This window comes from Dryas octopetala, chromosome 3, assembly GCF_963921425.1.
Source record: "Dryas octopetala chromosome 3, drDryOcto1.1, whole genome shotgun sequence".
NCBI classification, from domain to species: Eukaryota; Viridiplantae; Streptophyta; class Magnoliopsida; order Rosales; family Rosaceae; genus Dryas; species Dryas octopetala.
Genome location: NC_141368.1, coordinates 7573129 through 7590770, shown reverse-complemented (window position 1 = coordinate 7590770; position 17642 = coordinate 7573129). Strand labels below are relative to the sequence as shown.

Sequence of the window (17642 nt, the reverse complement as noted above, 5' to 3'; positions counted from 1 at the left end):
GCTAGCTTAAAGATGTATAATGATAGATGATGATTCAATAGTGTTATATATCCTAATCACATTTACCTCGTATTTATTGAAACACTATATTCATTTATGCCTGTAATATTGAATAAACAAAATTGCTCAATTGACTTATGAGTTATGAGTTATCAAAACAAGTTAATTGAGCATAAAACCAACTTTTAAACATTATGTTTCTTTTGTCTATTTCCTTTTATGTTTTAAAATTTTTGATGGCTGGGAAGAGACATGTTGTTCTAGACTTCTAGACCACATGGTTAATATATAGATGTTGTTCATTATGTTTCAAAGATGAAGTATTAGATGTGCCACGTACAGAAGAAACTAGGTAAGAGTATTTATTTCCTACACCACCAATCAAAAAGATGCCTAAGATAAACTATATATATACACTACAAGAAAAACATATTTGGGAAACCACACTTTGGGCGACGAACATATATTCGTCGCCCAAAGCAATTTAGGGCGACGAACAAGAACATTTGTCGCTCAATGTTATAAAGGTTTGAGCGACGAACACATCCGTCGCCCAAACCTCCTTTGGGCGACGAATAACACGTCCCTCACCCAAAGTCACTTTGGGCGACGAACACATCTCGTCGCCTAAACATACGCGACAAACAATTAATTGAGAAATACATTGGGCGAGGAATATACATGTTCGTCGCCCAAAGTGTCTTTGGGCGAGGAAAACGTAAATTTGTCGCCCAAACATACTTTGGGTGACAAACTATTTCGTCGCCCAAACTCATTTTGGGCGAGGAATATACATATTCCTCGCCCAAAGACTCTTTGGGTGACGATATTATGTTCGTCGCCCAAACATAGGAACTTGTTGGTCGCCCAAAGGGTCATCCTGTTTTGTAATAATGGTTTGGGCGAGGAACTTCACATTTCGTCGCCCAAAGTCGTTTTGGGCGACGAATTGTGAGGTTCCTCGCCCAAGATAACTTTGGGCGACGAAATTTGTAGTTCCTCGCCCAAAGTAAGAATATTTTTTTGTTTAAAATTTTATATATGTAATAGCATACGATACGATTGTATTTCCAAAGATCATAACCATTCATTTTTTAATTCCCCACTTAAGGATCATCCATGCAAAAAAATTAGCTCAATCGGAGATGTAGAAGTTAGATAACGGTGGTTGAACTTATGAACGATTGTAAATTTTCTAATACGAATCGAAGTATGAGATGAATTCCGATTTAGCCGATTTTTTGCAGGGATGATCTTCCAGTATAAACGAATAGAATGAACGGTTCCGATCGTTGAAATCACATTGTAGTCTTCACAAATTGTTGAATCGCCAAAATTTCTACCCAAAAGTTAATATAATTATACTCTTCAAGTGTATTTGTATGTAGAAGATCACTTTTGTATTGTGTTTTTAACGATCCGAACCGATCATTCCTTAGTGCCTCACTCAAAGATCAACCATGCAAAAAATTAACTCAATTGGAGATGTAGAAGTTAGGTTTAGCATTTAGGATGTATGAACGATCTTGATTCTTATAATAATAATCGAACGGGTAGATGAACTCCGATTGAGCCGATTTTTTCCAGGGTTGATCTTTGAATATGAACATATATGAAGAATGGCTCTGATTGTGATAATCACGTTGTGGTCTTCACAAATATTGAAGCTACAAGGTTTTAACGAAAGAGTTGATATAATTTTATTCTTCAAATGCAAAAACCACTGATTTATATGTAGAACCTTATATGTCGATTGTGTTTTTAACGATCTGAACCGTTCATTTATTAGTTTGTCACTCAAAGATCATTCTTCTAAAATATTAGGTCAATTGGAGATCTAGAAGTTTGGTATTGGAGCTCGAACGTATGAATGATCATGGTTCATAAAAAAATTCAACTTTGGGCGACGAACAGTGCGTCGCCCAAAGTATGAAATTATGGCGGGATAAAACGGTGCCCTAAAGTCAACGACTTTGGGCGACGAATTCATGTTCGTCGCCCAAAGTGACTTTAGGCGAGGAACTAACACATTCGTCGCCCAAAGTAACTTTGGGCGACGGAATCATGTTCGTCGCCCCAAGTATCTTTGGGCGACGAACGTGTTAATTCCGTCGCCCCAAGATACTCAAAGATCATCCCTGCAAAAATTTAACTCAATTGAAGATGTAGAAGTTAGGTAACGGTGGTCGAATTGATGAACGATCGTGAGTTTTCTAATGATAATTCAATGGCTAGCTGAATTCCGATTTAGCTGATTTTTTGCAGAGATGATCTTTGAGTATGAACATAGAAAATGAATGGCTCCGATTGTTGAAATCACGTTGTGGTCTTTACAATTATTGAAACGATAAGGTTTCAACGAAAGAATTAATAGAATTATGTTCTTCAAGTGTTGAAACCGTTCATTTATATGTAGATGGGCATATATTGATTGTGTTTCCAACGATCCAAACCGTTCATTTTTTATCTCCCTACTCAAAGATCATCCCTGCAAAAATTTAGCTTAATCGGAGATGTAGAAGTTAGGTAACCGTGAAATTATTTTATATTTGTATGTATTTAAAATTATATATATAATTTAGTAATTAAGTTAAAATTTAGAATCCTATTGTATCTTGTTAAGTATACAATCTTATTATAATAATTTATTATATATATTTAAATACTAAATATAAATTATAAATTTGTAAAATATGATATTCATTAGGGCTATACTTTGGGCGACGAAATTATTCCTCGCCTAAAGTGACCTTGGGCGAGGAATCTATACATTCCTCGCCTAACGTTACTTTGGAAGAGGAATTCATATATTCCTCGCCCAAAGTCTAGTTCATTTTTTATGTGCATTTATATTTAGGTATAAGAATACGATGAGATCATATTTTTAACGATCTGAACCGTGCATTTTTTAGTTCCCTACACAATGATCATCCTTATAAAAATTTAGCTCAATTGAAGTTGTAGAAGTTAGGTAACGATGCTCAAATTAATGAACGATCGTGGGTTTAATAATGATAATTCAACAACTAGCTAAATTTCGATTTGACTGATTTTTTGCAGGGATGATATTTGAGTATGAACATAGAAAATGAACGGCTCTGATCGTTGAAATCACATTGTGGTATTCACAATTATTGAAACGACAAGGTTTCAACGAAAGAATTAATAGAATTATACTCATCAAGTGTTGAAACCGTTCATTTATATGTAGATGAGCATATTTTGATCGTGTTTATAACGATCGTAACCGTTCATTTTTTAGTTCCCTACTTAAATATCATCCCTGCAAAAATTTAACTCAATTGAAGATGTAGAAATTAAGTAACGGTGGTCAAATTAAAGAACGATCCTGAGTTTATAATGATAATTCAACGACTAGCTGAATTCCGATTTGGCTGATTTTTTGCAGGGATGATCTTTGAGTATGAAGATAGAAAATGAACGGCTCTGATCGTTGAAATCACATTTTGGTCTTCACAATTATTGAAACGACAAAGTTTCAACGAAAGAATTAATAGAATTATACTCATCAAGTGTTGAAACTGTTCATTTATATGTAGATGGGCATATCTTGATCGTGTTTACAACGATCGTAACCGTTCATTTTTTAGTTCCCTACTCAAAGATCATCCATGCAAAAATTTAGCTCAATTGAAGATGTAGAAATTAGGTAACGGTGATCAAATAAAAGAACGATCGTGAGTTTTATAATGATAATTCAACGACTAGCTGAATTCCGATTTAGCTGATTTTTTGCAGAAATGATTTTTGAGTATGAACATAGAAAATGAACGGCTCTGATCGTTTTTCACAATTATTGAAATGACAAGGTTTCAATGAAAGAATTGATAAAATCGTGATTATATAACATCGTTAAGTTATTTTATATTTGTATATATTTAAAATTATAAATATAATTTAGTAATTAAGTTAAAATTTAGAATCTTATCATATATTATTAAGTATACAATATTATTATAATGATTTATTATATATATATATTTTGGTAATATTAAATATAAATTATAAATTTGCAAAAAATGAAATAAGGGCTATAAAAAATAAATTGGACTTTGGGTGACGAATTTATAAATTCGTCACCCAAAAATGCTTTAGGCGACAAACTTATTCCTTGCCTAAAGTCACTTTAGACGACGAATTTATAAATTCCTCGCCTAAAGTCTCTTTGGGCGACGAATATGTATATTCCTCGCCCAAAGTCTAATTTCTTTTTTACGTGCGAATTTTACTCAAAAAATTGGCAGGGCATTTTGCGCAAAAAATTTAACAGACTTAGGCGACGAATATGAGTTCGTCGCTCAAATGGACTTTAAGCGACGAATAAATTATATTCGTCGCCTAAAATCCATTTGGGCGACGAACTCATATTCGTCGCCTAAAGAGTTTCCATTATACCCCAGATCTGTTTTTCTTCTTCTTCTTCTTTTTTTCTATTCTTCCTTCTCTCCCCTGCCATCTCTTCTTCCTCTCCCCTGGTTCAACCCATCTCCCTCCCTGACCACCCATCTCCCTCCCCGACCACCCATCTCCCTCCCTGACCGCCTCCCTCCCCACCGAAACCTACCCCACCCGCTCCCCGAAACCCAACCCAGACCCAACCACCCGCTCCCTCCCTGACTGCATATCCCCGCCCAGCCCCAGCCCTACCCACCCATCTCCCTCCTCGACCACCCATCTTCCTCCCTGACCGCCGCCCTCCCCACCGAAACCCACCCCACCCACCGAAACCCAACCCCACCCGCTCCCCGAAACCCATCCGCTGCTTCAACCCAGACTCAACCACCCGCTCCCTCCGTCCCCGCCGATCCCCGCCCAGCCCCAGCCCCGCCGTCCTCGCCGATCCCCGCCCCAGGCGCACCGATTGTGGGTTTTTTTTTTTTGGGTGTTTTTTGTTTTTTTGTTTTATGTGTTATGTGGGTTTTTTTTTTTTTGGGTGTTTTTTGTTTTTTTGGGTATTTATTTGTTTTCTGTGTTTTCTGCTCATTAGCTTTGGCTTTTTTTCTTTTTCAGGGGATCAAGTGCAGGTGGCCAGGGGAATCGTAATACCTAGAAAAATTTTTCAGGTCAGACTTATGACTCAATCGCTGCTTTAATGTTATTTGGCTAGTGTTTTTAATTTTTTGTTCTTAAATTTGTTTATTAGTGTTGAATAAATTAGTTTAATCCTGATCATTGTTCTTAGGGAAATTAGTTTGCTGATATTTTCTTATGCTAGATAACAAATTAGTTTTCATATAAAATTAGTTTGTTTTATATGTTTTTTAATTATAAAATTTATTAGGTAGTTTGTATGTAGATTAGTTAGTTTGTTAGTTTTTAAATATAAAAACTAGTTTAATTACAAAATGTAGATTAATTAGTTTGAGAAATATAATTTAGTTATAAGGTGGAAGACGATGGAGTCAGCTCCCAATGATGTAGTTCAGCCATCCTCGAGTACTGGGAGCCCTTCTATGCCACGGAGGGCCCGTCGATCTCACTGCTCTAGTCAGGTCACCGCTTCCGCTTCTGCTTCTGCTTCATCTACTGCGACGTCATCCACTGCGACGAGGGGACCATGTAGTAGGTTGAAGTCCTCTCGGATCGTGCGCAGTACTGGGGCACGGATTCCAGTCATGTGTGTGCAAAACGACCGACAACCGTTAGATCCTAACGTTGACAGTTTGTTCTCGCACGATGTGGGGGCTATTATCCGTGCCGAGTGCGCCATGGTTGCAACCACTTGGAAAAAATTGCCGGCAGAGATTCAACACAAAGTGATCCGCTCAATCTCAGTGAGTATATAGCTCAATAATTAATTCAAAACGATAAATTTGATCATTCATAACAATCTAATATTTTTTCAGGTTAACTTTGACATTCAAATGGATGATCCGCTCACTGACACGTACATGACAGATTTACTCATCAAGTCCTACAGGCAGTGGAAGCATGAACTACACGTGTATTTCAAGGGATTTTCATCGGCAGTTGAGGCATTGGCGAACCCCCCTATGGAGTTGGTAGAGCGGTCTGACCAGTGGCATTTTTTGTGCGATCATTTCATGAGTCCGTCGTTTTTGGTATGTTTTATCATTTTTTGTGCGATCTTTAAAAAATCGATTATTGTTTTGTTATTTTATTATTGTATGCATACACTAACACATTTATAATTTGCTTAATATTTAACAGAAGAAGTCGGTCGCCAATGCCAGAAACCGGAAAGAGAAGCCGTTTAACCATCATAGTGGTCCGACGCTCATCTCATATCGAGTGGAGTCGCGACGTCGGGTACGTCATTATTTAATTTAATACATATATATATTCTTTAATATTGGTTGGGTCTTTGACAAAATTATTTTCTTTTTCAGCGTGGGTCGCAATTCCCGGAGATAGACACTTTCGGAGATATCTATGTTCATCCCGGTTGTGATGCGGCCAAGGCAAAACATGTTAGTTTTTTATATTTTAATTTTTTTCACAATTTTTTATATTTATTTTTCTAATTGGTTACTTGTATATATAACATTTTGAAGGATGAGATGGTGGCCAACTCGAGAATATATTTGGAGAGCTTGGCCGAGCAGCACCCTCCGGGTACTCCGTTGGAGTCGATTCCAGTACCCGATCCCGATGTCGGACTTCGTATTATGATAGACTCATTGGGTGTTAGGCCCGGTAAGGAAATACGCGGCATGGGATATGGGCGGATTCGTGATGTTCGATCCTCGTCTTCATCTTCTTCTCAGCCATATGCAGTCGTCGCAGGGTTGTTCGCTCAAGTGAAGAAGTTGCAGGAGGATTTACGAGTTAAGAGAGCGGAGAAGGAGGCGTTGTATGTTGCATTGACTAAGGCGATACCTGGGTTTGTCCCGCCACCATCTTTTCATCAACCTCCGTCAGATATAAATGATGATGATGCTACTGATTTAGAATAGATTGATCATTAGGGTTATTACTACTTTGTATGCATATTTTGATATATAAATTTATTAATTTTGTTTTATATAGTTTTTGAATAAAGATTTTTTTTTAAATATTAAATTCAAATATATAATCTAAATAAAAAAATTTTTTTTTTAAAAAAATATGTTTAGGCGACAAACATCTTCGTCGCCTAAACATGATTTGGGCGACGAACACCACTATTCCTCGCCCAAAATCGTGTTTAAGCGACGAAATATTTCGTCGCTTAAACATGTTTTGGGCGAGGAATAGTGGTGTTCGTCACCCAAATCATGTTTAGGCGACGAAATATTTTGTCGCCCAAAGTATGATCTAGCGAGGAAATTAATTATTCCTCCCCCGAAGCATGTTTAGGCGACGGATATATTCGTCGCTCAAACCTTCTTTGGGCGACGAAATATCTTATTCGTCGCTCAAAATAGGACTTGGGCGACGAAATTATTCGTCGCCCAAAGTAGGCTTTGGGCGACGAATAATATGATTGAGGAGACGAAAAAAATCCGTTGCCCAAGATGTCTTTGGGCGACGAAAGTTACTGGTTCGTCGCCCAAACTCTTGGGCGTCGTGACTTGGGCGGCTAAACTCTCGACGAACTGAGTTCGTCGCCCAAACTCTTGGGCGACGAAATCCGACTTTAGGAGAGGAACTAGGTTCGTCGCCCAAACCTTTATTTCTTGTAGTGATAGTAAAATTGTTGACCAAAAAAGCTACACTGACATGAAGAACACCACCCAGTACAGTATGCAAAATATGCAAATTGGGAAACTCATGGCCTATATAGCAAGACTACAACTTCTAGGGACTTTTCAGAGGCCTGAATTTGATGCCTGATAAAATATTTGAGCCCTGCAAATGATTCCCAATTAATCTCGCTATACTGGAAAGGATATGAGTCAAAAGAAAGCAAAATGAAATGGAATCAAATCATGATGGGGTGTGTGTTGCTGTTTTTGGTTGAGAGGTGGGATGTAAAATGAGAAATTTGGTGAGTTAAGGATAATTTGGTAATTGAAAGGGGTGTTTATGAAAAAGTTTAATTATAAAAAGGGTGTGGGGGTGTAAAGTGAGAAAAAAAATAAAAAAATGGTGTGCAAAAAAAAAAAGTGTGTAAATAGCAGTACTCTATTTTTTTGACCAATAATGCTAGTTGTCCCACATTTTTTTTCCTACATTTGTATCCCACTTGATGTGTCATTACTTTACTGAAAGGGTATTTCCTTTTTCTTTTTTAGGTTTTATTTTTTAATTTGTAGTGTCAAATGTATAAATGCCATGTAAGATGGTATGAAATTGTGGTATAAAAATGTGGTAAGTGTAGCATTACTGGTTTTTGACTTATCCATATATTGATTCAGCTATGCATGCATGGCATATGACTTATGCAAGACATAAGTTAACTTAAGGTCTGTTCATATTTAATAAAGAAGAATAGTATTTGGCCAAAAAAATAAAAAATAATAGTAGGGTACTAGAGTGCAAAATTGCAACCAATCAACTCTCTTATCCCCACATAGAAAAATAAGGATCTTGCTCCTCTGCCTTTAGAGAGTGTGTTGTTGCATGTTTTTCTCAAAATCATGAGCATTAAAACAAGAGAAAATTAGGCTTAGAACCCTTTTAGACAATAGTTTTTACGTAGAGGCCGGGAGTGTTTTAAAATTTATAAAGAAATCCTTTTAATATAGATTAAGGTCCTTTTTCTGATTACCACATCAAAAAATTTAATACAAGTCAGCATTTCTGATTTAAATGATATATACACGTCAGCATTTTTTATTTAAATGATATTTTTCAGAAACCAAACAGATATATGATTGTTATCTTTACTCAATTTTGAATTAAGAAACCAAATAACTGTTGGAGTTTGAATTTACAAACCATATTACTATACAAACTAGATTACATGTCCTCATCTTGAATATTAGCTGCTCCAGCTACGAGCTATTGATTGTCTATCAATACACCTTTGTTATGTTCTTCATGTACATTATTCTCTAGTAAAAAGTGTTTAAATGCATGATGTTCAATCACTTTCCCTTTTGGATGCGTGGAGACAAATGAAAAAATCATTAGTTTATATAATGTACCAACCATGCATAGACAAATGTAAAACCACGGGCCCTTTAATTAACAAGCAGATGGATAAAACTCAATCCTCAAAGACAATGATCGATAATGGAAAAAGAATATGATTGAATATTATATATGATAAAATTTTCTATTTATCAAAAATCATTTGCAAACAAATGGGCACTAGCTAGACCATCATATGGTCTGATACATTTACAATCACAAGTGGTACATTTAGTAAATGAATCGGTACATTAATGGTACATTCAAAATGAACTGGTAACTGCCTTTATATTTACAAAGTGCAATTAAAGAACCACGCCTTAAAGTTTAGAGTGCAAGCATCCCTTATCATGCACTGGCCATACAAGTGCTCACTGAAACAATCAAAGAAAAGAGAGCAATGCCTTCATCTATGTACACAAACTATTTAACTGCAGCAATTCATAAATTACCATACACATCCCTTCACCAATTCACATAAGTAGACATTTGCAGACCAAACCCACTCAATAAAATCCAAACAAACATTTGCATTTATCAATTAACTGTCATAAATTCACAAAGTAGGAAAAATAAGCATCACAACCAAAATGAACTTGTATCTTGCATCATTGTACCAAAATGAATGATCCACCAATCCTACACACCATGGTTGTTCCAAAAGTAGAGCAACATCTGACCTAAATGAACCAATCAACAGAGCAATAAAAAAACACAAAGTACCAACGACTTGTACATCTTAAAGTCATAAGTCACTGCTGCTGCCAGACATTATTTTTGGGCTGCATTAGTTTCTAAATCATCTAACATCATTGACACCTCACCTTCATTAACACATCATGCTTGGACGTCAAAGAACTTTTGATATGTTCAAATAGTTATAAAAAAATGGTATATGGATGACCTATATACGGGCTGCTGCGATGTCATGCGTTTAGTGGCCTCCTGCAAAACGTGAAAAAAAAAAAAAAAAACACATTAAATTTACCTCCTCAAAATCCAAAAAATCAAGGTACATTTAATTCTAAAAAGGGAAAAATAAAATTTTGCAGGAAATTAGCATTACGACCTTCATTAGTACAACACAGAATCACCCATGTTCATTTTGACACCTTAATTGGTTATGTAAACACATCAACTAGAAAGAAAAACAATAAAATTACACTTTGAACACAAATGGTGATTCTAAGAAACTAATCAACTGCTAATTGTGCAATTGGTACAACACAGAAAATAAAATAAATAAATAAATAAAAATCAATTGATACTACACAAATGGTTCCTGCCCACTAAGAATTGCCAAGAATCCTAAAACTTGGTATACCAAAAAAAAAAAACAAATTAGGACATTAAAAAAATAAAAAATAAAAACCAACCACAAAAAACAAAATCAAACATACACAAAAAAAGAATTGACAAAAAACCCTTCATGTTGGACGAAGAAATTAAATAAGCACAAGAAACTCAATCTGACATTAAACCCAATCTCATGGTACATGGAAAACAAAAAAATGAAAGAAATTAAATAAGTACAACAAACATAATTTGATCATAAACCCTACCCTATGGTACATGAAACAAATAAATTAAAATTAAATTAAATAAGAACAAGAAAACCAATCCGAAATTAAACTCTATCTCATGGTACATGAAATTCAGGAATTATAAAGAAATTAGATACGAACAAAAAACTCAATCTGACCACAAACCGTATCCCCTGGTACGTGAAATCCATAAATTACACAGAAATGAAATACAAACCAGAAACCCAATCCGACATTATACACTATCCCATGATACATGTAATTCTGGAATTAAAAAAAAAAAAAAACAGAACAAGAAACATAATTCAACCTTAATCCCTATCTCATGGTACATGAAATACAGAAATTTAAGGAAAATTAAATAAGAACAAGAAACCCCAATCCGACATTAAACCCAAACCCATAGTACATTAAATTCATAAATAACCAAGAGATTAAATAAGAACCCTAACCCCAAACCACCCTGAAACCCAAACCCATGGTACATGAAATATATCAATTACAAAGTTATTAAACAAAAACAAGAAACCCAATCCAACATTAACCATTTTCCCATGGTACATGATATACATAAATTAAAAGGAAATTAAATAAGAACAAGAAACCCCAATCCGATTAAACTCAAACCTATGGTACATTAAATTCAGAAATAACCAAGAGATTAAATAAGAACCCTAACCCCAAACCACCCTGAAACTCAAACCCATGGTACATGAAATACAGCAATTACAAAGTTATTAAACAAAAACAAGATACCCAATCCGACATTAACCCCTTTCTCATGGTACATGATATACACCAGTTACAGAAAACCAAAAAAAAAAAAAAACTCAAATGAAATCCCAACTTGAAAAGGAAACGTACGTATCATTTGTGGTTGAATCAATCCGTTCGAATGTCTAGTGTCAACCATGGTCCATCTGGTAGAAGAAGGAAAGATATAATTCCAAAACCACAAAACCCAAATAACCCCAGCAACATTCTCCCCTACCCAACCTGGTACAATCAAAACTTAACTATACTAGATAAGAAATAAGATCAAATTTTGAATAGAGAGAGTTTCGGATGATAAGAAACCAGGCTTGAGAAAAGAAAGGAGGAAACCAGGCTGCTGGAGAAACTCATAACGTTGTTTCTAAATTAAAGGGGAAAAAAAAAAAAGGTGACATGGCTGCTGAGTAATTGATGACTAGGATTAAAAGGACTTCTATCTATATTCTAAATCTCTCCTGGTGTTACTCTAAGAAAGGTGTTAACATTGGACCTATTTCTAAGTTTCTCTTAAAACAATCCAATGGTCTAAGATATGCCACGTCGCCTCTATTTTAATAAAATTAAAAAAATAAAAAATAAAGAAAACCCAGCCCCCACCCCACCCATTACAGCACCCCAGCCCCAGCCCCTCCATTCTTTCCGGCAGCTTCCTTAGGCGTTGGCCACCTCCTATTTTTCTACTCACCTGAATGAGCTTTTTGAGAACCTTCTTTTTCGGATGTGCCCATTCCTAACCACTCGTTCTCGTTTGTCGTCGTTGTTAAAATAAATAGAGAATCAGATTCATCGAAGTTTGATTGCGGCGGTCTGAAATTGTAGAAAGAAAAAGAAATAGATAGAAAGAAAGAGAAAGAAACTGCGTTTAGTAGAAGGTGGTCGGAAAGAAAGGAGGAGTTGGTCGCCGGAAAGATGGGAGGGGTGGGGATGGGGGTGCTGCAACGGGAGAGGGTAGGGATGGGGGTGCTGCAACAGGAGAGGGTGGGGGTTGGGTTTTATTTTATTTATTTATTATTTTTTAGTTTTTTTTTAGTGTTGAAAGAAAAATGATGTGGCATATCTTAGACCATTAGATTGTTTTAATAATCATGATTTTGTGAAAGGCATGCAATAGCACACTCTCTAAAGACAGAGGAGCAAGATCCTTTTGGACTGATACTTTTGGAATCGCATATCCGTACGTCATTCTCATTGCAGCTAACCCTTTTTTTAGTGCTGATTCAGCTACTTTGATTTGTAGTGGTTTTCCTTTCTACATATATTTTTGTTTATTTCTTTTTAGTTTTGTTTATGAACTGTCCGATTAAATTTGTAGGGATGTAGATGTGGGTAATCATAATTAATAGCAGAGCATGAAACAGTAACCCTAAACGCCTATATAATAATACTCTAATTAATTTCACTAAAGAAATACAACAGGAAATACAATATTATATATACGAACAGGTTGGCCATGTTTATCTGTCTGTTAGTGTGACATTAACAGACTTGACAAACTTTGCCACGAGGCCCACGTGGGCAGCTCTACTCCAATGCCAGCGTTGACTGAAATTTGAGTTGAGTCGGTTCTAGGAACCTTGGAAGATCTAGTGTGAGGCTAAAACTGTAATCTCATGGAGGTAGTTGAACTAGGTCACACCCAAAGTGTTTTTGAAGCAAGACCCAGGTGTGCCTGAGATATAGGAGGACTCTGCAGTGGAGGCCAGAAGGTTGATGCAGGTGGTCATTTATTCAGTCCTTTGTGTACCACCAATACCAGTACACCAGTACTTAGAACACAGATAGAATCAGAGAAAATACCCTTTCTTTTATTGGACTCCAGGAGTACCTAAAAGGTATTCTCTTTCTTTGTGAACTCGTTCACCTTGTTGTTTTTCTTGCCCCTAAAGAATTAGTTTTTTTTATCTGTGTCATTCATTGTGGAATTGGGAGATATATATAGAATGCTATGTTTGAAATGGTTTGAGGGTCTGCTAGGTTTTACACCAAAGATAGTTTATGGCGTTCTTCTGTTTCCTCATCTTTTGGTGATCTCTTGAAATTTTAGCATTCATTGTTTATTTTTTATTGTGATTTCTGTATATACTTTGCTGTTGCTCATTTATCGGATTGGTGTCTGCTTACACATGATGTGATCTATCTAAGTGCACATTAGCCTTTGACAAAAAAAAAAAAAGTGCATATTAGTCATTGCTGCTTGCAGTGTACCTGTAGCAACTTCAATTTTGATCAGTAAATGTGATCATATAGCTTGTTTTTGGTCCCAATTTAGTACAAAGCAGTCTGATTTTTCGCATAATAGATAACATAATTAATGCTATTAATTCTACTTTGAGGACAAATGTTATACTTCAAATACTTTTGCATTAATTTCCTACAACATTGCTAGATGCTTCTTTTGTGTCAATCTGTTTGAACCCATTTCTTGGAGGTCTTATAGTCGTAATTGGTTTGGCTAAATTGCATTCCTTGTAATTTCATGGGTTCCGAGTTGGCCAGTCCTTGGGTTGATCTGTTTCCGGTTACAGATGATCTGCCTGCAATTGAACCTTCTGTTCTCTATACATTGGCTTATCATCAAGTCAGAAGTGGTCTTGTAGTTTAGGTTTTCCTGGTCCCCCATGTGAGCAGCTGATTTCATTATTTCCTTCAAAATACATGTTCTGTTGGTGTCTGCAAGGTATATATTGATATCAGTCTTCATGACTATGTATCTTCTATTTTTATGAAGAATACTTTATGGTTAATTTCTTTCTCCAATCAAATTGAGAAAATACCGCTAGGAATTTTGAATAGAACTTAATATGATTCTGCTTTACCAAACCAACTAGTGAAAGTATTGATCTTCCATTGTTAGTAGAATATGGTATAAGTCATGTCGCTTCCTTTGAGAATATGAAGTTGTCTTTTTTACCAAGAGAATAAGTTGTTATGTATGTGAAAACATGATATATGAGTAATTTTCTGAAATGTAAAGTCATTATATGTACGTCTTTTCTCCATACTAGAGGATGAAAATGCAACTATATCTGATAATTAGGGTGCAACTAGGCTTCAGTAGTTTTTTAAAATATGCTAAGACTGTGAGAAATTGCAAGTTGGAAGAGGGATGTCATTCCTGTTAATTGCTATTTCCAATTTTTATGTACAAATATAGAGGGAAAGGTAGTTTTGGAAGCTACTATGTGTTAGAATTTAAGCAAGTTGATCCTCAGAAAAGTATTTTGGCAAACTTTGCTGCCTCCTAAGGTTGCTACGGACAATGGATGGTGTTGACACTACTGAAGAAATGAAAACGATGGATTAGGCTGCATATTAGAAACAGCACTTATGCTTTCAGGAAGCTCATAATTCAATCTCTTCTATTAAGTTTGGCATCCTTATAGTATGTAAAAACAGGGATATGGCATCGCAGGCGTTGTTAGTAATGCACTTTATTTACTCTATTCTCTCTTTAGTTCTCTGGTCTTATCTTGCTTATAAAGTTATTCTAAGTTAATTAGAATCGCCTTTTGTTTCATACTAACAATGAACATTTCCTGCTCAAGCTTATGATGTTATAGATAATGCACAATTTTTGTTGGCTAATGACAGGAAGATAATGTAATCATTTTGTGGCTTTGTTTGCCCATGCTATTTTGCATACTTACAGCATGAAGCATTAACTGATATCATATATACTTATTGGGTTATCTTTGTGATTTTTCAGATGGAAGCGCATAATAGTCAACATACACAGATTATTGAGATCCATGGAGATGTTTCTGGTGGTGAGAGGAGTGTTGGTGGGAGTAAGATTTGTGGGGAAGCACCATGTGGACTTGCGGATGCTGGAGCCAGCTCTAAAGATGCCAAAGAACGATCAGCTTCAATGCGCAAGCTCTTAATAGCAGTGGTACTTTGCATTATCTTCATGGGTGTTGAAGTATTTGGTGGCATTGAAGCCAATAGTTTAGCAATCTTGACAGATGCAGCACATTTGCTTTCAGACGTTGCAGCCTTTGCCATCTCCTTGTTCTCTTTGTGGGCTGCAGGCTGGGAAGCCACTCCGCGTCAGTCATACGGGTTTTTTAGGATTGAAATTCTTGGTGCCCTGGTTTCTATCCAACTCATATGGTTGCTTGCTGGGATATTGGTGTATGAAGCCATAGTTAGAATCATTCATAACACATCTGAGGTGAATGGCTTTCTAATGTTTCTTGTTGCTGCATTTGGTCTATTGGTTAATATAGCCATGGCAGTACTCTTGGGTCATGATCATGGACATGGACATGGACATGATGAACATGATCATGGTTTTGGTCACACTCACACCCATGGAATGACAATTTCTACTCATCATCACCATCATGATGAGGAACACTCACATGATGAGGAACACTCACACGATAACCACCATCATGATGAGGAACACTCACACGACGAGCACCATCACAGTGCTGATGAAGATCATAAACACCATCATGCTGATGAAGATCATGCAGAGCCACTGTTGGATAAGCAAAAAGGTGGGCATGGGCAGAAAAAGCAAAGGAACATAAATGTACAGGGAGCTTATCTCCATGTACTTGGAGACTCAGTTCAAAGTATTGGGGTAATGATCGGCGGGGCATTAATATGGTACAAACCTGAGTGGAAGATAGTTGATTTAATTTGCACCCTGATTTTTTCTGTTATTGTTTTGGGGACAACCTTCAGGATGATAAGGAACATAGTTGAAGTCCTAATGGAGAGCACACCTAGAGAGATTGATGCAACGAAACTTGAAACGGGGCTGTTGGAGATGGAGGAAGTGGTGGCTATCCATGAGCTGCATATATGGGCCATCACAGTGGGAAAAGTGCTGCTGGCTTGCCATGTGAAAGTCAGACCAGAAGCAAATGCAGACATGGTGCTGGACAAAGTGGTAGACTATATCAGAAGGGAGTATAACATCAGCCATGTGACTATACAAATTGAGCGTTAGTGGGTCTTAATTTGAAGGACGAGATGTTTGTAGAGGGAAGGTTTTAAGTGATAATATGGCTTGAATAAGAATATGGTCTTGAGCACATACTTTTCTTAAAAGGGGTTCAGATTTTTAGCATAAAAATTTGTATTTGTAACAATTTGCATTAAGATGAAGATCCGATAGGTGTGTTTTGGTTGCATGAGCTTTGTATATAGATTCAAGTTCTCCCACCTCGAGTGTTAGTGTTACATAGCTTATAACAATTTCCATAACATGGTGAGGTTTGACTTAATATCTTGTTTGGCTTGAAGTCCTATAAACAAGTAGCACCTGGGCTGGACCTACTGTCAACGGATAAAAACAAGTAGGGAAGGGCCTTTAACTGTGAGAGAAAGTTGGACTACTCCTAGATGGGCCGGATGGTCATTTGCAAGACCCATAAAATGAAAATAATGTGTTTTCTGGAAATAAAACTGTTGAAAGTAACTAAAACAAATTTTTCTAGCCACTAACTATTTAGTTTAGTGGATGATACCTAATTTTCCTTTGATGAATGAGGCTCTAACTCTAAGTTCAATTTTTTAGAACGATAGTTAAGATTAATAGAAAAAAAAAAAAAAAAAAAACGATATTTTTCTACAACATTAATTTTGAAAGCCACTAATTTCCTTTACAAAAAAATGGTTAAATGAAATTTTTACGATCAACATCTGATGATCGTCTATGTATCGTGAAGGGGCAGTATCCTAGAAGGTCAAGTCATGCTATTGGAGAGAGCACCATAACAAATTCGAATTTTGAAAACTCTTTTAATATTGAAGAGAAATATTACTAAATTAATAAACAGTATGCATATATGCTTTGATGAATAGAAGCTTTGTTTGAATTTGTAGTAAATTATTTTTTAGGCCACCTACGTCTTAGAAGAAGAGCTATATATAACTAGGTGTTTGTGCATGTGAAGGGTGTACGGCCCCCACCGCACGTTGAATGTTAGAGTCTATGTTGGGGGATAGGTGTACATTTAATTTGGTACGTACCTACGTGGTCTACTCTTCATCCTAACCAACACGTAACAAACATTAACATACGCGAAGGCTCACAAGGTTTTGTCATCCTCATATACAAGTCTGAAGTTACTTTTAGTACTTGTCCTTGAGCTACACCTTGCTAGCTTTCATGCTAAAGGGTTAAATTTATAAATATTCTCATGAGTTAAATTGCATGCAACTAAGTGTTTTAAAATGAACTGGTTAGTAAATTAATACGAAGTTAACCATGCTTTTGGAACCACTACATAACTAATCTTATAATCCGAACCGTCAATTATTTAGGTC

The 17642-nt window shown here is 36.2% G+C and overlaps 1 protein-coding gene across 1 annotated transcript; it reads left to right on the top strand.

Annotated features, from left to right (window-relative positions):
* Nucleotides 1-12945: 12945 nt before the first annotated feature.
* ZAT (zinc transporter) lies at nt 12946-16535 on the top strand. Its single transcript, XM_086238031.1, has 2 exons — nt 12946-13189; nt 15064-16535. The coding sequence occupies exon 2, from the start codon at nt 15064-15066 to the stop codon at nt 16318-16320; it is 1257 nt and encodes a 418-aa protein (XP_086094157.1). The 5' UTR covers nt 12946-13189; the 3' UTR covers nt 16321-16535.
* The last annotated feature ends 1107 nt before the right edge of the window (nt 16536-17642 follow it).